Source organism: Malaclemys terrapin, chromosome 6 (assembly GCF_027887155.1).
Source record: "Malaclemys terrapin pileata isolate rMalTer1 chromosome 6, rMalTer1.hap1, whole genome shotgun sequence".
Classification (NCBI taxonomy): domain Eukaryota; kingdom Metazoa; phylum Chordata; order Testudines; family Emydidae; genus Malaclemys; species Malaclemys terrapin.
In genome coordinates, this window is record NC_071510.1 from 44213246 (window position 1) to 44229591 (window position 16346).

A 16346-nucleotide genomic window follows, 5' to 3' on the forward strand; every position below is an offset into this window, starting at 1 on the left:
GAGTAGTGTTTATATGGGAACCTGATGCTGCATTAATAAGAGCACTGCAGTGTGATAGCCAAATTTCTTTTGCTAAACAGCCAGAACAGAGCAAAAAGAGAGAGGGGGGATGCATGCAGATGATCACCCTTAAGACCATGATTCCTCAGAAACATCCATGTTCTACCCACGTCTACTCCTTGTTTGGCAGCGGGTCTGACTAAGGTTCTTCTGCTCAATGTATAGGACTATCCCTAGTGTTTATCATTACTTGTTCCCATTTATAGTCTCTGTTCCTATAATACTATTGAATCAATACATGGTGCTATACTGCAGATAGTCTCAGACATTTAGCGTATCAGCATTGATAGGCATTTAAAACTTGATAGAAATGTTGTGGTGCTACTTCTGATACTGTTCTTTTTAGAACGAGAACATACTGCTGGGAGGATACCCATATAAATAAAGCATAATTATGCCTATGAAAATATGCCCATCTCCATAGTCTGTATCTACTAGTTGTATTGTATTGTATCTTATTGCGAATATTCTTTGTGTTCAACAAACAGTATGCATTGTAATATTTGATTTTTAATTAACTAATGAAAACCACATCCATAAAACACAGCAAATTATGCATTTTCCATAAACCATGTACAGTTTTTATTTAACATTTATTTTGCACTTTTGAAATGCATTCCATGTGTATTTGTCTTCTTTATCTAGTGTTCATCTGTGTTTTTTTCCTTGTGTTAATTTTTCCTTGAATTTTGTGAAGCATGATTTCTCATATTTTATTTTGTTTCTTTTAGGTTTTGTTTTGTTTCATAAGATCCCACTGGATGGGTAAATGAAATAAGGAAAAAAAATGAGAGAGGGGCTGTTGAGCTTGTTTGTTGAAGCTGCACGCTAGGGAGTGGACATTGTTCTTGTCCTGTGAATTGCCACATCCTTTGGACTTCTCTTTTAGACATGGGTTGTGTTTGGAGGATTCTAGACGTACACACAGCTCATTAGTTGTTTTGGAGACATCAGGGCAAAATCAGCCCTCAGGCTGCTATAAAACTCAAGAAAGCCCAGAAATAAGCTATCAGATTCTTTTTTATTATCCTGGTTTTACTGTGGCTTCAAAATGGCATTTAAATAAAATTTGGTTACATTGTTTTCTCTGTCAAAAAGTTTTTCTGTTTGAACTTAATTGAAAAGCTGTTGGTTTTTAGAAATAATATTTATTAAAGGTGAATTGCAAAGTTTTTTAATTTAAAAAATGAAAAAATCAGATGTTTAAGGCCCAGATTCTACAAACACTTTTGCATGTACTTATCTTTAAACTTGTAAGTAATCCCATTGAATTCAGTGGGACTGTTGATGTACTTAAAGTGAATTGGGGCCTAAAATCCTAAAGCAATAAACATGTAGGTTTGATCCTGTAATCCTTATTCCTGTGAGTGGTCCCATTGGCTTTACTGGGAAGATTCTGGTGAGCAAGAGTTTCAGGATCAGGCCTTAGTGCATGTAAGTTGATTCAGCAAAGCACATAAGCAAGTACTTAAGCCCATCCTTGTTCAGAATATCACTTAACTATGTGCTTAACTTTAGGCATGTGTTTGTGTCCTTTGCTGGACTGGGATGATTTGAGCTGGAGATTAAAATGCAGATGCGAAAATAACACCTTTTGGTGTCGATCCTGCAAACCAAATATACACAGATCACGTGCATAAGCATTTTCAGGATCAGGTCCTACACTTGAAACATAATTTTTGAAAGTCATTTCCATGTCAAATATCTGCCGAATCCTGAGTTCAGTACTTGAGCTTTCCTATTCAGAAGGTGACATCAGGGTAAGAAAGAAGAAGAAAATCAATGAAAAATGTTTTTGAAATTAAAAAAGTGAGTTAAGAGGATTCCCAGAAAGAGGGGCTGAGATGAACCTCTATAGAAATAAATGATTGTAAAGATTGGGTGTTTCCATTTCCATACACCAAATGTGTGGGTTTTGAATGAATGAACAGTCACTTTGAATTCCTCATAGTCTGTTAGAAGTTGAGGACATGCTATATGCCATTTATGGTTTATCTAGATAATAAATGTTGATGTTTGATTATTTATTTTAGCATATGACATTTTGGAAAAAAAAGAAGGGCTTCAGATTACTTTGTCTATTTGGATTTGCTTTTCTTTCTCTTTCCCTTTTCCGTTCACCCCATTTTTAATTTCTACTCTGTATTGGTGTGTTTGTTGTTTGCCGTACTCTTTTTCAGTGTCTAGCTTTCGTCTATTTTACAATATTCTGTATTGTATCATTTGTTTTTACTTGTTTCCTTCCATATCTTCCCTTTGTTCTTTCTTTTCTTCATTGTGTATGATCCTTCCTTCACCTTTGTCTCTTTCCCAATCTCTTCCTCTTTCTCAGCCCAACCCTTTGACTGTCTTCTTACATTCCCTGCAATCTTTCACACCCATCATTCACTCTTCCCTAGGCATTCACCCTGAAGGAATCTGCCTCTGAGTCTGGGAACATGGCTCCATTTGTACTCATCTTGTCTGAAATAGGGAATTATTTCTTTCCCCTCTTCACTGATATGAGAAGTGGAGTTGCTGGGGTGTTTCCTTTCCTTCCCACAAGCCAAAAGGCTCCCAATGAGGTGCCCTCTCCTGCTGCTCACCTGTATAATGGATGGAGGTGGAGTTGGAATTCAGTGTATGTTCAAATTCCACATCTTAGGCCAACCTACACATGCTTTCCCTGGGCAGCAACCTACACATGCTTTCCCTGGGCAGCCGCATTTTGGGGAGGTCAACAATTAGGGCTTTTCTTCACAGTCGGTTAGTTGGAGTGATATCAGCTCAACCTTTCTTTTGTTCCTTGAAATAAAATCAGAAAACATCAGCCTTCTCTATTCCAAATGCATGAGGAAGTGCTCTTTCAAATCAGATGTTTTGCAGATACCTATTCTCTTCTACCCTACTGATCCTTTTAACTCATTTTTTTTTAAATTGACTTTTGCACTGACATCTTGTTTGCCCATGCATCTCCAACTTTATTTAAATTGCTTCTGATGTCACTGGGCCTGATTCTGATCTCTCAGACACTTGTTTAAATCAGGGGTAACTGAACTGAGGTTAATGGAATTACAAAAGGATAACACTGATGTGATATCAGAACTTGGTTTGCTGGGCCAAATTCCAATCAATTACAATCATGAAAATTCATTGTGTTACAGTTTAAGTTAGTCTATGTTTACTCCTGTGTAAATGAGATCGGGATCTGACCCTTTCTTTTTTGGCCAGAAAAAGACTAAATGCCAAACTCAGAATTTGGCAGCTAAGTTAAGGAAAAGATGATTTTGAAATATTTTTGGTTTTGAAATTTAGTACATACATTCCGTTAATGATTTAGGATCTTACCTGACACCTGTTGTGATTTATTTTGTAACACTTTGCAATTCAACTTTAAGGAACAATAATAGGTTTGAATTTCAAATAGCTCTATGCGTACTGACACAGTATTTTGGATTCTGTGTAACCAAGACATTAACAAATCAGAACTGATTTATGCACCATTGATAGATATATATCTAGATATAGATATCTATCTATCTAGCAATCTATCACTGTAGGATATCCTTGTTGAGTATTTTGTACTATATCTTACATTAGCCACTAAATGCACTGTTACTTAATACAGATATTCACAGAGCCTTATGGATTACAGCATGTGATTAGTTACTACTTTTTTTTAACAGTGACAATGTTTAAGTAATGGAACTAGGCTACCTGTTGCTAAAATATTTTCTTTCCATTATGTGAACAGATTAGTCTCTTAAAGCTAGGGTGACCAGATGTCCCGATTTTATAGGGACAGTCCCGATTTGGGGGGCTTTTTCTTATATAGGCACCTATTACCCCTCACTGCCACCCTGATTTTTTACACTTGCTATCTGGTCACCCTACTTAAAGCTAAAGGGAGCTGAACTTTAAGCAGGGAGATTGCAATACACCCATAATTGGTATTTTTCAGCTTGATTGTAAATGACATTGCCTGTCACTTTAGAGATGCTAATCTGCCCAAATGGTGTGGGTTTACAAAGGGCTCACCTAATTACAGAATTCCTGACTCTTTAAAATAAAGTGAGATTCAAACAAAGAATCAGGCAGGAGCCATTAAAATGGTAAAAGTCACTGAACATCCAGCATGTGATACTAAAAAGCTTTTATGTTATTTCACTGAGCAATAAAAAGTTCATGAAGCATTTAAAGAACAAGTTTAGAAGTTTGCCAGACCTGAAAGGAAATCAAAAATATATTTGTATTATTACACTAAAAGGGGTTTATTTATGCTATAATTTGTTTTAAAATGAGGATTAGTAGATCAAACAGATAAGAGCATTAAAAGGCCATATGGTGAAACCCTTCTGTTGGTGAGCAGTTACTCACACGAATAGCTCAAGTGACTTCAATGGGAGTACTGCTTACCAATGTAAACAAGGGGTTGCACAATCAGGTCCTTTTAATAAATAAGGGTCTGCTCCTGCTCCCACAGAAGTAAATGGGAGTTTCATGATAGAAGCACATCCCCATCAGGGAAGGAAACATCTCCAGGAAACCTATGAACCACATTTTAGTTAGAAACCATTCCACTTAATATATTTCCTGTATTTATTATTTCTAATTCTTTGTGGTTATTGACTAGAATCTGGTCCTCTCTCCTGCCACAAATGGCCCCAAAAAACATTTCCCCAAGGATTACAAGGCTTTTTATGGGCACCTTCAGTTACAGGTATTTGGATGCAGTATCTGTTGATTCTGATCCTAACATAAAGGTCCAGTGTTTAAAGGATCCTCCGTCCAGCTGTCAGTTTTGTGCCTGCATTTAATTGCTGGCATGAATGCCAACATTTGGTCATCTAAATCTGGTTTTCTGATGCAGTGAGGTAGAGATCCAAAAGCTAGCAATTTAAGGCCTGTAAATTGGAAGTGCTTAAACAAAACCTCAGTCCTGATGTCTTTTTCATTCAAGTTCATTTTCTTTTGTTGCATCTTTAATATTTGAGGTCATAGCAATCCTCTTCTGCAGATGTAGTGTTGGACAACCACAACTGATGTCCATGTTCACGTCAGAGAATACGCAAAAGCTTATCTGAAGTAGAGGTGAATAACTTCTTGGTTTGGGAGCTGAAACAAAGCACTGGGGGAAAAAAACAGTTCAGGCTGAACAAACTGTTTAATTCAATCTGAAACAAAATGTTTTGTTTCTAATTTTTTTACCCTTTTTGTTTTGTAAATAAATCTATCTCAATTTATAAAAGGTGTTGTTTCAAAATGGAAAGTCGAAACTTTCATTTTAAAAATATTGACAAAACTTCTTGGAAAATATTTTCAATTCTTTTTTGGCCAAAACTGTTTGTCGAATTTAACTCAAATGTGTGACTAGTTTGGGTTAAACTGGATTTTTGACAAATAACTATTTGTCTGAAAAATCGCACCAACTCTAATCTGAAGCTTGTTCCAGTTTTTTGAGACTGCTTCATTCCCTCCTTCCTTACAACCCTCAAAGACTTCACTGACTTCTCCCTGTCCTTTCAAGCCCTCAGTAGCCCCCAATTGTCCTTCCTTGTCATTCTCCAGAAAGCCCCATCTTCATCTTTCTTGCCCTCTACCAGGTCCCTTTGCCTGGGTGTGCACACATTCTGAAGAGTTAATCCCAGGGCCCAGTAGCCATGAATGCCTTTCTGGCGGGCTTTGGCACACTATGGGGATAGGTGCACCCAAGTACAATGTATGCCCCAAATTGTGCAAGGTTTAGAATTAGCAGCAGCAGAAAGAGTTCCTGAGTAGCTGGGCACATAATGTGGTTTTCAAAATGGAAAGTGGTCTATTGCGGGGAGGCAACATTGTAGGGAATGTAGAGGACACTGGTGTTAAATATGTCATTACTTTGCTTCCACAAAAATGTCTGGGACAAAACTTTCAAAGGCGGCCTCTGTCTCTGCTAGCACTTTAATACCCATAACCATCCTCTCCTCTGCAAATGGATTAGTTAGGTGGAAATAAGATGTTTGACTACTCTGTTTACTTATATAAGTGCTGTTTTTAGGCCCATCTGTAGAGGATTTATTGAGGCCATTTTGCAGCTCTCCCCATAAGAATTTAAACTTTTTAAAATGAAAATGAAGGCAAGAGTCTAGAGTTGTTACCATTTTCTTACATTTTATCCCATATCCTGTTGCTAGGTTTTAATTTAATCATAGAATAAACTAAATGGTGCTCACATCTGTACAAGAAAGTTATTTTAGAGTTCAGACATTTGCTGAAAAAATATAGAAGTACAAGAACTGCTGTGTAGGATTTCATATGTGTTTGTGGTGTGGGAGTTACATGTACTGAACTATTGGTGGAAACTGGGTGAAATCCTGGCCCTATTGAGGTCAACTGAAGTTTCCCATTGCCTTAAGTAGGGCCAGGATTTCACCCTCTGAGTTTCTGATTGAGTGCTCACTTAAACCAGTTTTGTACCATTGTAATGCCATTGATTTACACCAGTGTGAGAGCAGAATCAGGCCCTCATATCACAAATTAAACATGAGACTAGAGGGGGTTTTTTAAAGTAAATTTGAAACTTCTCTCTCTGCCATTCAGAACCCTACACCGTTAGTTTTTTTTTTTTAAAAAATTTAGTTTCAGTATAGAAAACATAACCTCTCCGTTTCCAAAGTCTGTTTTCTCATGTATCAAGGGAAATAATGCTCCAAATGATTATCAACAACGAGGCATCCTAACATATCTTTTAAAAATACATTTGCTGTAATCCATCAACATGTTGTGAATCTTAGATTTTCCACTTCCAACATATGTTTAAAGCTGATTTTATATTTCTTGTAAATAATTGACAATCATTGTTTTGATTTCAAATACTATATTAATAATGTGGACAGACTACATAAATGTACTTGCTGGACTTATTTTTAACAGGCCAATAAAGTTTTATAATTCATTATTTTTGTGTCTTGTACTTTCTATAAATACTTAGCACGCACTTGGTATTTTACCAGTAATGTACAGTGTTTTATTGGAAAACATGTAATTCTATAGGATGTGTCCTCAGTTATCACATGGTACCAGATGTTATAAATCAGTACAGCCTATGGATGTGTTTATTTATTTGTGAATGATGGATTTAGCACAATTACCCAGAAATCCTTGTGACACAAACATTCTTGTAGGGTGAGTCCTGTTTAAAATTAAAAAAAGAAGAGTTGAGGGACTAAATTTACAAATATGGCTTACAAAATGTGTGTGCATATCATTTGTGAACACAAACACTTGTGTAGTCAGATCAGGTAATTGCACATTGGCCTTGATCCTGCAAGAGAATGCTTTAGTTGGGCTTTGCTTAGGCAGAGGGGTCTACCCAAATGGATCCCATTTATATATGGGTTTACAGGATCAGAGCTTGTGCTTTATATTGACACAGCTGGTGTGTTCTGTTTTGGAGACTCCTTAGATAACATGGTCCTTTAAAATAGATGTATAGAATGTTGACTACTTAGGTGCTGGGAGAAACCATGCTGATTTTGTTTTTATAACTTTGGAAGAAAAATCGATAATATGATTTGAAGATCTGAATGCCAATGTGTCACTGTGAGCAACTATCTGGGTTTCCTGAAAGACCTATAGAGGTAGAAAAAACAAGTTAAGAATGTTGAAACAATTATGTCATAACTCAAGTCCAAGTTTTGCCCTTTTTGCATAGGCATATCATATTTTCCCCTGGATTTTATTGCTGTAGTTGGAATTTGGCAGATTCAGATTTTGCATGATAAATTATTGTTCAAGTTTGTGAAATATACAGTCCCATATTTCCCTTCTGGAAGGACTGTAGATCCCTGAACATTTTACCAAATCAGCTTAGTATGGCCATGGGGAATGACTAAGTTTACTATGCTTTACAGATGCTTTCTCCGTACTCATGTAAAATGTGCTATTGGAGACAATGTAATGGAGCTTCATCATCCAAAAGAAATGAGCCTGATGAAAGGCCCATTCATTTATTTTAAAAGGCTTTATATATAACTTTCTACTATTGTAATTCAAAGGGATATTGTCCATATTAGTTTAGGTCCAAAATATACGGTGGGTTTTTTTTTTAATAAAAGGGGGGGATCAGAGGGGCAATAAAATGTAATTTGTATAGAAATGTTTTAATGAAGTAAAAATGAGTAAAAAGTGTTAGGGTTTTGCCATGCAATGTTTTGCTCTAGGGCTTGTCCCAAACACAATGGAATTGTACCATCTAGGGAGGAGAATGAAAAAGTGAAACAGACAAGAAACAAAAGTGAAACTGACCATTTACACTGTCCAAGATGAGTGAAGAAAGTAAACTGGATAAGTAGTAAAAAGAGATTTAAAGTTTTTCAGTTATTTAAAGTTTAATAGTCCAAGGTGGCGGTAAAAAGCCAAGCAATGATTTGTTTTAAATATATATGAATTATATCTTAACAGTTATTTCTTTAAAAAAGTAGGTTCTTATACATAAAAATTATAAGAGAGGGGATTAGACACAAACATAAACTGCACACATTCAAAAATTTTACCAGTGCATGTTATACACCTCTACCCCGATATAACGCTGTCCTCCGGACCCAAAAAATCTCACTGCGTTATAGATGAAACCATGTTATATTGAACTTGCTTCGATCCGCTGGAGCGGGCAGCCCCGATTTCCCCCCCCCCCGGAGAGCTGCTTTACCGCGTTATATCCGAATTCATGTTATATCGGGTCGCATTATATCAGGGTAGAGGTGTATGTATAATTGCTTTGGATAGTGCCGTTTAATTTCTTCATTTTGAACATAGTGCAAGAATAAAATGTCAAGTTCATAGATTTTTTTTTTGTTTAATTCCCTATTTTTGAATATAGGGAAGGAATGAAATATCACTGCCTATGTACAGTAACTGATGCTTTATTCCTACATTGTGTTAATAATCACAAGGATTAATAGGCTGTAGCTAAAATAATTACACACACACAGCAAATCTTGCAGTTCTGAGTTTGGCAGTATTTTTTGTCATAGGTCTACAGAATTGAGCCCAAAAAGTCAAAAAATTCTAAGCTTAGATGTTCAGATTATTCTGATGAAAGCCCTTTTGAGGCAAACATTTGTTAATTGTTAAAGTAAATAAAACATACATAAATTGCTAATGCAAATGTATTGGAACTGGAGTGCTGAAGCCAAGAAAACATTTTGGAGTTATGATAGTAAAAAAAATTAGTTTTGCTTAAAGTTTACCATTCAAACTTTTAGCATCCACATTGTCAGAGAAACTCTTTAATGACAAGGAGATGGAATATTGATGATGTGCATAAACAAATAGAGAGTAGAGTGTTTAAAAAATGTAATCCATCCCAAAATATAAAGCTGCGTTTAAAAATCCTATAAGGACTGCAAGAAATGGATAAAGACTTTGCTTCTAAACTTCACAAAATACCTCAACAAACAAACAAAAAACATAGAAAGGCATATTTGAAACAGGAGAGGAAATGATTTTGCATTAGATCTAATGACTGATCACAATTTGAAGCTGCCTTTGATATGAATAACTTGCTGTGCTAGCTGCAAAGTAGCTGCATAAAATTAACTTGCTTGTTAAGCTGGTACCTCCTCTGTAACCCACTACTCCACCAAAATAAGATAATTTCAGACCTTGTTCTCATAGCCCCAATGATTTCATTGTGTCTGCATGCTTCATGATGGTAAACTTTACATGCAATTCCAGTTATAAGCAACAACCTTAATCAATACAGTCTTAGTTAAAACCTCAGATAGAGTGCATTGCAGTAATGCAACCTCAAAATGGATAAGTTTTGGCAAGATCTATCTCTGGAAGAATAGGTCACATCATCTATCTCCATTCTTTCTTGCCAAATGAAGACGATACAAATCACTCATGGGAATTGCTGTTGTCTGTGCATCCACAAGCAGCAGAGGATTTAATATTATGCCTGAGTTGTGACCCTGAGTAACCAAAAAGCAGCATACCCTTCTCTCAAGGGAGCAGATAAAATTTCCAGTATTTGTTCTGATGAAATGGAGATGTAGAGATGAGTATCATGATCCACACCTCAGGCCATATTTTCTCACTGACTCTCCTAATAGCCCATATTAAATATAAAGGGTGAAAGAATAGAAACCTGTGAAACTCCTTGGGGACAGATGAGCTATTTCTCAGAAATAGTCTTGAATGACTCAAGAAAGTAAGGAGTATAACTCCGTTCAAGAGGAGCTCCATCTACCCCTGCAAAGGTTAGCAGATTTATTAACACCGCCTCATTCTCCAGAGCACTGAGGCCAATGACAGATCTGTATGAATCAGCATGGCGACTTCATCCATTTCCGAGAGGAGATCAGAACCCCTTGCTTACTTCAACCCTTCCTGCCCTTCTTCAGTAGCTAACAGGGTGAGCCATGTCTGCACTTTCCTATAGGATTATGCCTAGCCAATATGCAGCAGAATGAGAGGGAGATTCACTCAGGTTCTCTCATGCTAAACACCTAGCAACTGCTGAGAAAATTCCATGGAGACACATACACATACATACTATGTTCTATTCACACCTATATATTTTTATAAACACAAAATGTAAATTAGATTGAATTAATGGTTCTGAACTTCAAACCAGTTCATGTTGCCTGAAATACGAGCGATAAAATAGAAACATGAAGGGAAAATTCTTAATTCTGTTCTCTGATGGTCTGCACATATTGGCTTGTAACTGGGTATATCAATTGAGGACCAGTCCCCAGTGAAATCAGTGGAAGATTGACTGCTGTGGGCTGTTGGACATGATTGCTCAATGTACTGAATGGTTTTCCAGTCAGGTGCACTATATATGAAGAGAGATCCAGTTCTATGGGTCTAATTCCTCTCTCGGTTATATCTTTTGTTAAACCAGAAGTAACTTCACTGCAATCTATGGTGTTACATCTGTGATATAATTTAGAGGTACAGTACTTGGATTATGCACTCCTTCGGGGCAGGGACAATCTTTTTGCTCTGTGTTTTTTACAGGGCCTAACACAATGAGATCCTGGTCTGTGACTGAGGGTCCCCACGCTAGTGCCATACAAATAATTAATAATACATCAGTGCAACCAACAGGACAATCAGACCTGTGTTGACTAAATTAGTAAATTTGTCAGTCCTCACTCTTTTTCTAACAGCCAGCCCTAAACCTGAAAAAAATTTGAATGGATGATCAGTGATCTCTACCTTTTATTTTGGAGGGAGGTAGAGAAGGATTTTCTTCATTTTTTCTTCTCTAATTTTTAATATGTCGGTCATAAGAAAAGTGAAGGAACCCACCAAGAAATGCAGACATCACTGATTCAAGGTCCTTTTGTATAAAAGAATACTAATCAAAATCAGGTAAGTTCACATAGCTCTGCAGTAAGTTCCTAGATCATTTCCTGCATAGAATAACTTGGCAGTCATTTAATATATATTTCTTGAAATGGAATATTCTCAGGCCAGTCTTCTTCTTTTGTACTAATGCAGTCATTGCTTCTCATATATCAGCATGGGTTCCCCTTTGAAAGTTCCCATAGCCTCTTTGCAGGCAAAGAGTTCTCAATCATTTTATTAGGATTGCATAAAAATCAAATGTTTCTTTCTCTGGAGAGAAATGTTCATGTGTAATTGTATTTTTTCCCTTTGAAGAGGATCCCAGCTTTCCATCCCTTATCTTCACATGTTGGTATGAATAAACCTGTACTCTTGCCATAAAAATGTAATGCTTTGAAATCGTGGCTGAATTGTTGCTTTATATCAGGACTATGTATCCTTTTAACTTGAAGGTGTTGAAATCAGCTGTCTCAGGAGACCCCATTTCCAAATATAGTGATTTTGGGTGATGTGTGGTTTAGGGATCTATAACTTTTCACCTCTGGCTTACTGGTCTGAATTCCACCCAGGATGGAAGTGACTGAAACTCCTAGTTATCTAATGGCTCTTTGCTAGCCTGTATGATATTGTTTGGGTCATCAGTGATCTCAAGTGGACAGTTGCTCATGCCAGAAAAGGGCATCTCATTGGGAGTCTGGCCAGAGAGATCAGGGATTGTATAAACCTGGAGACTGAATTATCCTGTCATCTCTCTAACTACTAATGGTTTGAATGCCTCAGGGAGAGGTACTGTGGCAAGCTAGGCTGTATAAGAGAAGCTCAGAAAAACTTGTTAAAACTTTTCCTTTCTGGGACACATGGGGTCTTGTCTGAGATGTGATTTCAAGAAAAATTAGGCTTCTGTAAGGCATATTTGCTCAATGGAGGTTTTAAATATAATTTTGCCCCCTGATATCTACAGTAAGGAACACCCTGTCCCTATGCATGTTGCAGGCCCTTTTGCAGAGTCTGGTCCGATTCCGGTCTGGCTTATTTAGTGACCTCAGTGCCATGGCTCAGTCTCCTGGCTGTGTCAAGCAACATTTCATAAAATAAACCAACGGAATTTATTGGTCTATGATTTTGTCATCAGAGTTATTGACACAAAAGGGTTGTGTCTGCCTGTGTGGTCCTGACTGCAGTCTGATCCTTGTCTGGCTCACTAAGAGCATGCCTGTGCTGCAGTGAAACACCCATGGCTGGCGTGCATCAGCTGACTTGGGTTCGCGGGCTTGGGCTGTGGGGCTATAAAATTGCAGTGTAGACATCTGGGCTTGGGCTAGAGCCTGGAGACCCCGTTATGGGAGAGGATCCCAGAGCCCAGGCGCCATCCCAACCCTAAACGTCTATGCTGCAATTTTATAGCCCCATCACCCAAGCCACGCTAGCCTGAATCAGCTGATGTGGGCCTGCTGTGGATGTTCTGTTGCAGTATAGATGTACCCTTAATTTCCTCTGCCTCTGGGCTCTGGTTAGGGATGTCTCTGTGCAGTATCAGCGAGTGTCCCCTCCTGAATAAAATATATCCACTTTCACTTACTGATCTGAAGTTTTGTCACATCACCTTTGACACAGAGCAGTTGTACGTGCAGCCGCACAGCCCAAGTCTCCACTTCCTTGCACTTTGTCATCATTTACATCTGTGCTAAGTGGCTGTAAAATTGAACACAAAGGGAATGCTAACAAAAATTAAGCAAATTAATTTTAAATTGAAGCTCGTGTTTCATTCAGACTGGAAATAAAGTGTAAATGCTGAGAGTAATTAGCCTTTGGAACAATTTATCAAGATACGTGGTGGATTTGCCGTTACTGACCATTTTTAAGTCAAGATTGGATATTTTTCTAAAAGATCTGCTCCAGGAATTATTTTGGGGAAGTTCTGTAGCCTGTGTTATGCACGAGATCAGACAAAATGATCACAAGGGTACTTTCTGGCCTTAGAATCTGTTAATCTCTTTTTGCGGTGTTCACTCAATACTAGTCAAAACCTTTACAACGTTATAAAAGAATTTTAATTTAATTTTAGTTTGATTTTTTTGCTGTGTAAAAAATCATGTAGAGAATTTTTCCAGTTCATTTGTAAAATAGTGATTTATGCACATTTTAAAATGTGTTTATTAAATTAAAGGACATAGTAAACCAGTTCCATTCTGGGCCGTTAGGTGATGAGTTTATACGGTATACACTATAGTGTATATATTTGTTTGGATGACACTATTGAACTCAAAGACCATAACTACTTTGGTCTGATTTGTAAATCTGTGTTTATTATTATATTGATTATTACTATGCAAGTTAATGTGGTTAACACAAATATGTTTTTTAAACATATTATGAAACACTGTTACTGGATATGAACAGTAATTAATTTTCTAACAATAATTGCTGTTTCAATAAAAACCAAAATGGCATAACTTGCAACATAAAATATCAAAACATTGCTTCAATCCCATTCTTGAAATGAAGTTTTGCTTTATTTATAGAAACATAAAGTAGTGTCTGAAATGGGTTTTGTTTGTTATCCTCTTAAAAATGTCGATAGATCTGTTAACCTCTCTATCTTCATTTTCCTTTTATGACAATTTTCAGCCCAGGAGTGAATTTTTGCAACCAATTTGCGAACTTCTGGAAAAATTCTTTGGGCCAGATCCTCAGCTGGTGTAAACTGACATAGCTCTATTGACTTTAATTGGGTTGCAACAATATACAGAAGTTGAGAATATGGCCCCTGGTATGTGAAGAGTTGATACATTTTTGTGGACAGGGCTCCCGTGGTCTAAATGTGACCCCTGCTTCCCGTAGAAAACTTATGGGAAGGGAAAACCATCCATGAATTAGCACTTGTGGAGTTCTTGATGCATTCTTGTAAACAATGCAGGATTAGTGACAGCATGGAAAGGAGCAGTGGGAGTAACCTGCAAAACCTAGAGTACATGAGGAGTCCTGGAGAATGCAATGTACCACCCTTTAGAACCTGGCACATCCCCAGGGATAATTGGCTCCTCTGTGTTAGTTGCTGGATTCCATTCCCTCAGGAAGGAGCCTAAAGAAGCCTGGATGCTATTTCCTGCCAGACCACCACCACCTCCTCCTCTTAAGTCTGTGTGTGCAGGCTCAGAGCAGTGGCGTAGCCAGGTTCTAAGAGCAGGGGGAGCAAATATTAAAAAGGCGCCCCCCCTTGCTCCTCCGGCTGCGCCGCCCCGCCCCCCCCATGGCTCCTCCGGCCGTGCTGCGGGCTGCCATGCTGCGCACCCCCTCGCTCCTCCAGCCGCGGCGCCCCCCCGCAGGCTCCTTCAGCCATGCCGCCCCCCCCCCCTTGCCTGCAGGAGCCCAGCGCCGGCCCTGCAGGCCAATCTTCGGAGCGGAGCGTGGGCCCCGCCCGCTGGCGCCATGGTAACCCCTAACTAAGGCGCGGCTTTTGGAAAATGTGCTGAGGGGAAGCGGCTGCTTCCCCTGCACGCCCCCTAGCTACGCTACTGGCTCAGAGCCTTATTTAAAACTTTCCTAAGGAGCGCATGCCCAGGCATGCTCCCAGCACTGCAGAGGCGTAGGTTTCAGAGAGGGTGCAGCATGTTGCATTGTCTCTATTTAACCCCCATCCTTCTGGTGTCATGGATTTCTTTTTCACCCCTCTTCACTCATTCTGTTCCCGTGTGCCTTAGAGTAGAGAGGTGAGGAGAACCTAATTGACCTGAGGGCACAACTTGCCTGCAAATTCACAGACAAGTGAAAAACATACACCCTAGTAAAGGCCTGTTCTACAGCTCCGCATATGCGTAACTCCCACTGGAGCTCATGGCAATTGTGTGAATGAAAGAGCAGTGAAGGATAGATGACACAGATTATACATCACTGGTGCTATGCGCCAAGTCATCTAGTCTTTAATCCCCACTCTGGCAAAACTCCCAATGAAGTGGATGGAAGTGTTGCCTGGGCATGAAGAAAGTAGGAATTTCAGGGTTTAATCCTATATTAATTTCTCAGCAGGAAAGAAGGATGGATTTTATAGATTTTCAGTTAAACGTTATGTAGACATGAAACTGACACTCTTTATAACTGTGATACAAATATCTGTAATTACCTTTTTGGCACTGTATCTTGGGAATAATATAGATCCATTATTTTAACCCATTTCTAATGTAATTCATGTACAATCATATATTTGAGATGTTCCCTTTCCATGGCAGAACTGACTGGCACAGCAACATAAAACTTCATTTATCAAAAGTATGTAATTGTGCTTAATAAAAAGAGAGTGGGTCTGATTCTGCAATCATTTATGCTGATTTAGACCTTTGTGATTCTTGATTTACGTTAGTGTTAGGCGAATCGGGCACTTCACATACATTTTTTCCATGTCACTGTTTTCTTTCATGCAGCTTCAAACTCAATTTTTTGTTTCATTTTTCTTTTCTTCCCCTCTCCTAATTCTATTTTATTTGCAATTTGAATTAATAAGCTGTTTTTGAATGAAAAATGGCATATATGTAAATATTTGGGGTAAAGGATAACTTGGCTATAAAAAGGCTCAGAAAATTCATACACCATTGTAAAATCATCTGTGAAAATTGGTCCTTTTCCAATATTGTATCAAACAATGAAAAACCTAGAATTTTGATTTTTTTTTTAAAAAAAAATTCATTATACATTCATTGACCTCTGTCACTGGTGTGTGCCTACCTGGCCATGTCCATGCACTAAAATGTGGTGGGCATGTGGAAGTATGGTATTTGTGTACATACTCACAGAACTGCGTGCCTAGTTTCTGTGGAAATACATGGGCACATCTGAAATCTAGCCCTCTGAGACTCAGGGAGTTTGTAGATAGCTGTTACAGTTTCAAATCTTGAACTGAGGCAAGTGAAAAGAAGGTTTGTGATCTTGTACAGTTTGGTATGATTGTCAGTCTCTGCAGCTTGTTATTG

At 38.1% G+C, this 16346-nt stretch overlaps 1 protein-coding gene across 6 annotated transcripts in view; it reads left to right on the top strand.

Moving 5' to 3' along the window:
- Positions 1-16346, top strand: part of NTRK2 (neurotrophic receptor tyrosine kinase 2) — a 283920-nt gene that overhangs the window by 133083 nt on the left and 134491 nt on the right. The window contains exon 13 of one of the 6 annotated variants that reach the window (XM_054031466.1): positions 792-6976. The exons of the other annotated variants lie outside the window; for them this stretch is intronic. Within the exon in view, the coding sequence (XP_053887441.1) occupies positions 792-829 (38 nt within the window). The 3' untranslated portion in view covers positions 830-6976. Of the gene's footprint in view, positions 1-791; positions 6977-16346 lie in introns of those variants that run through there. 6 annotated transcript variants of the gene reach the window in all.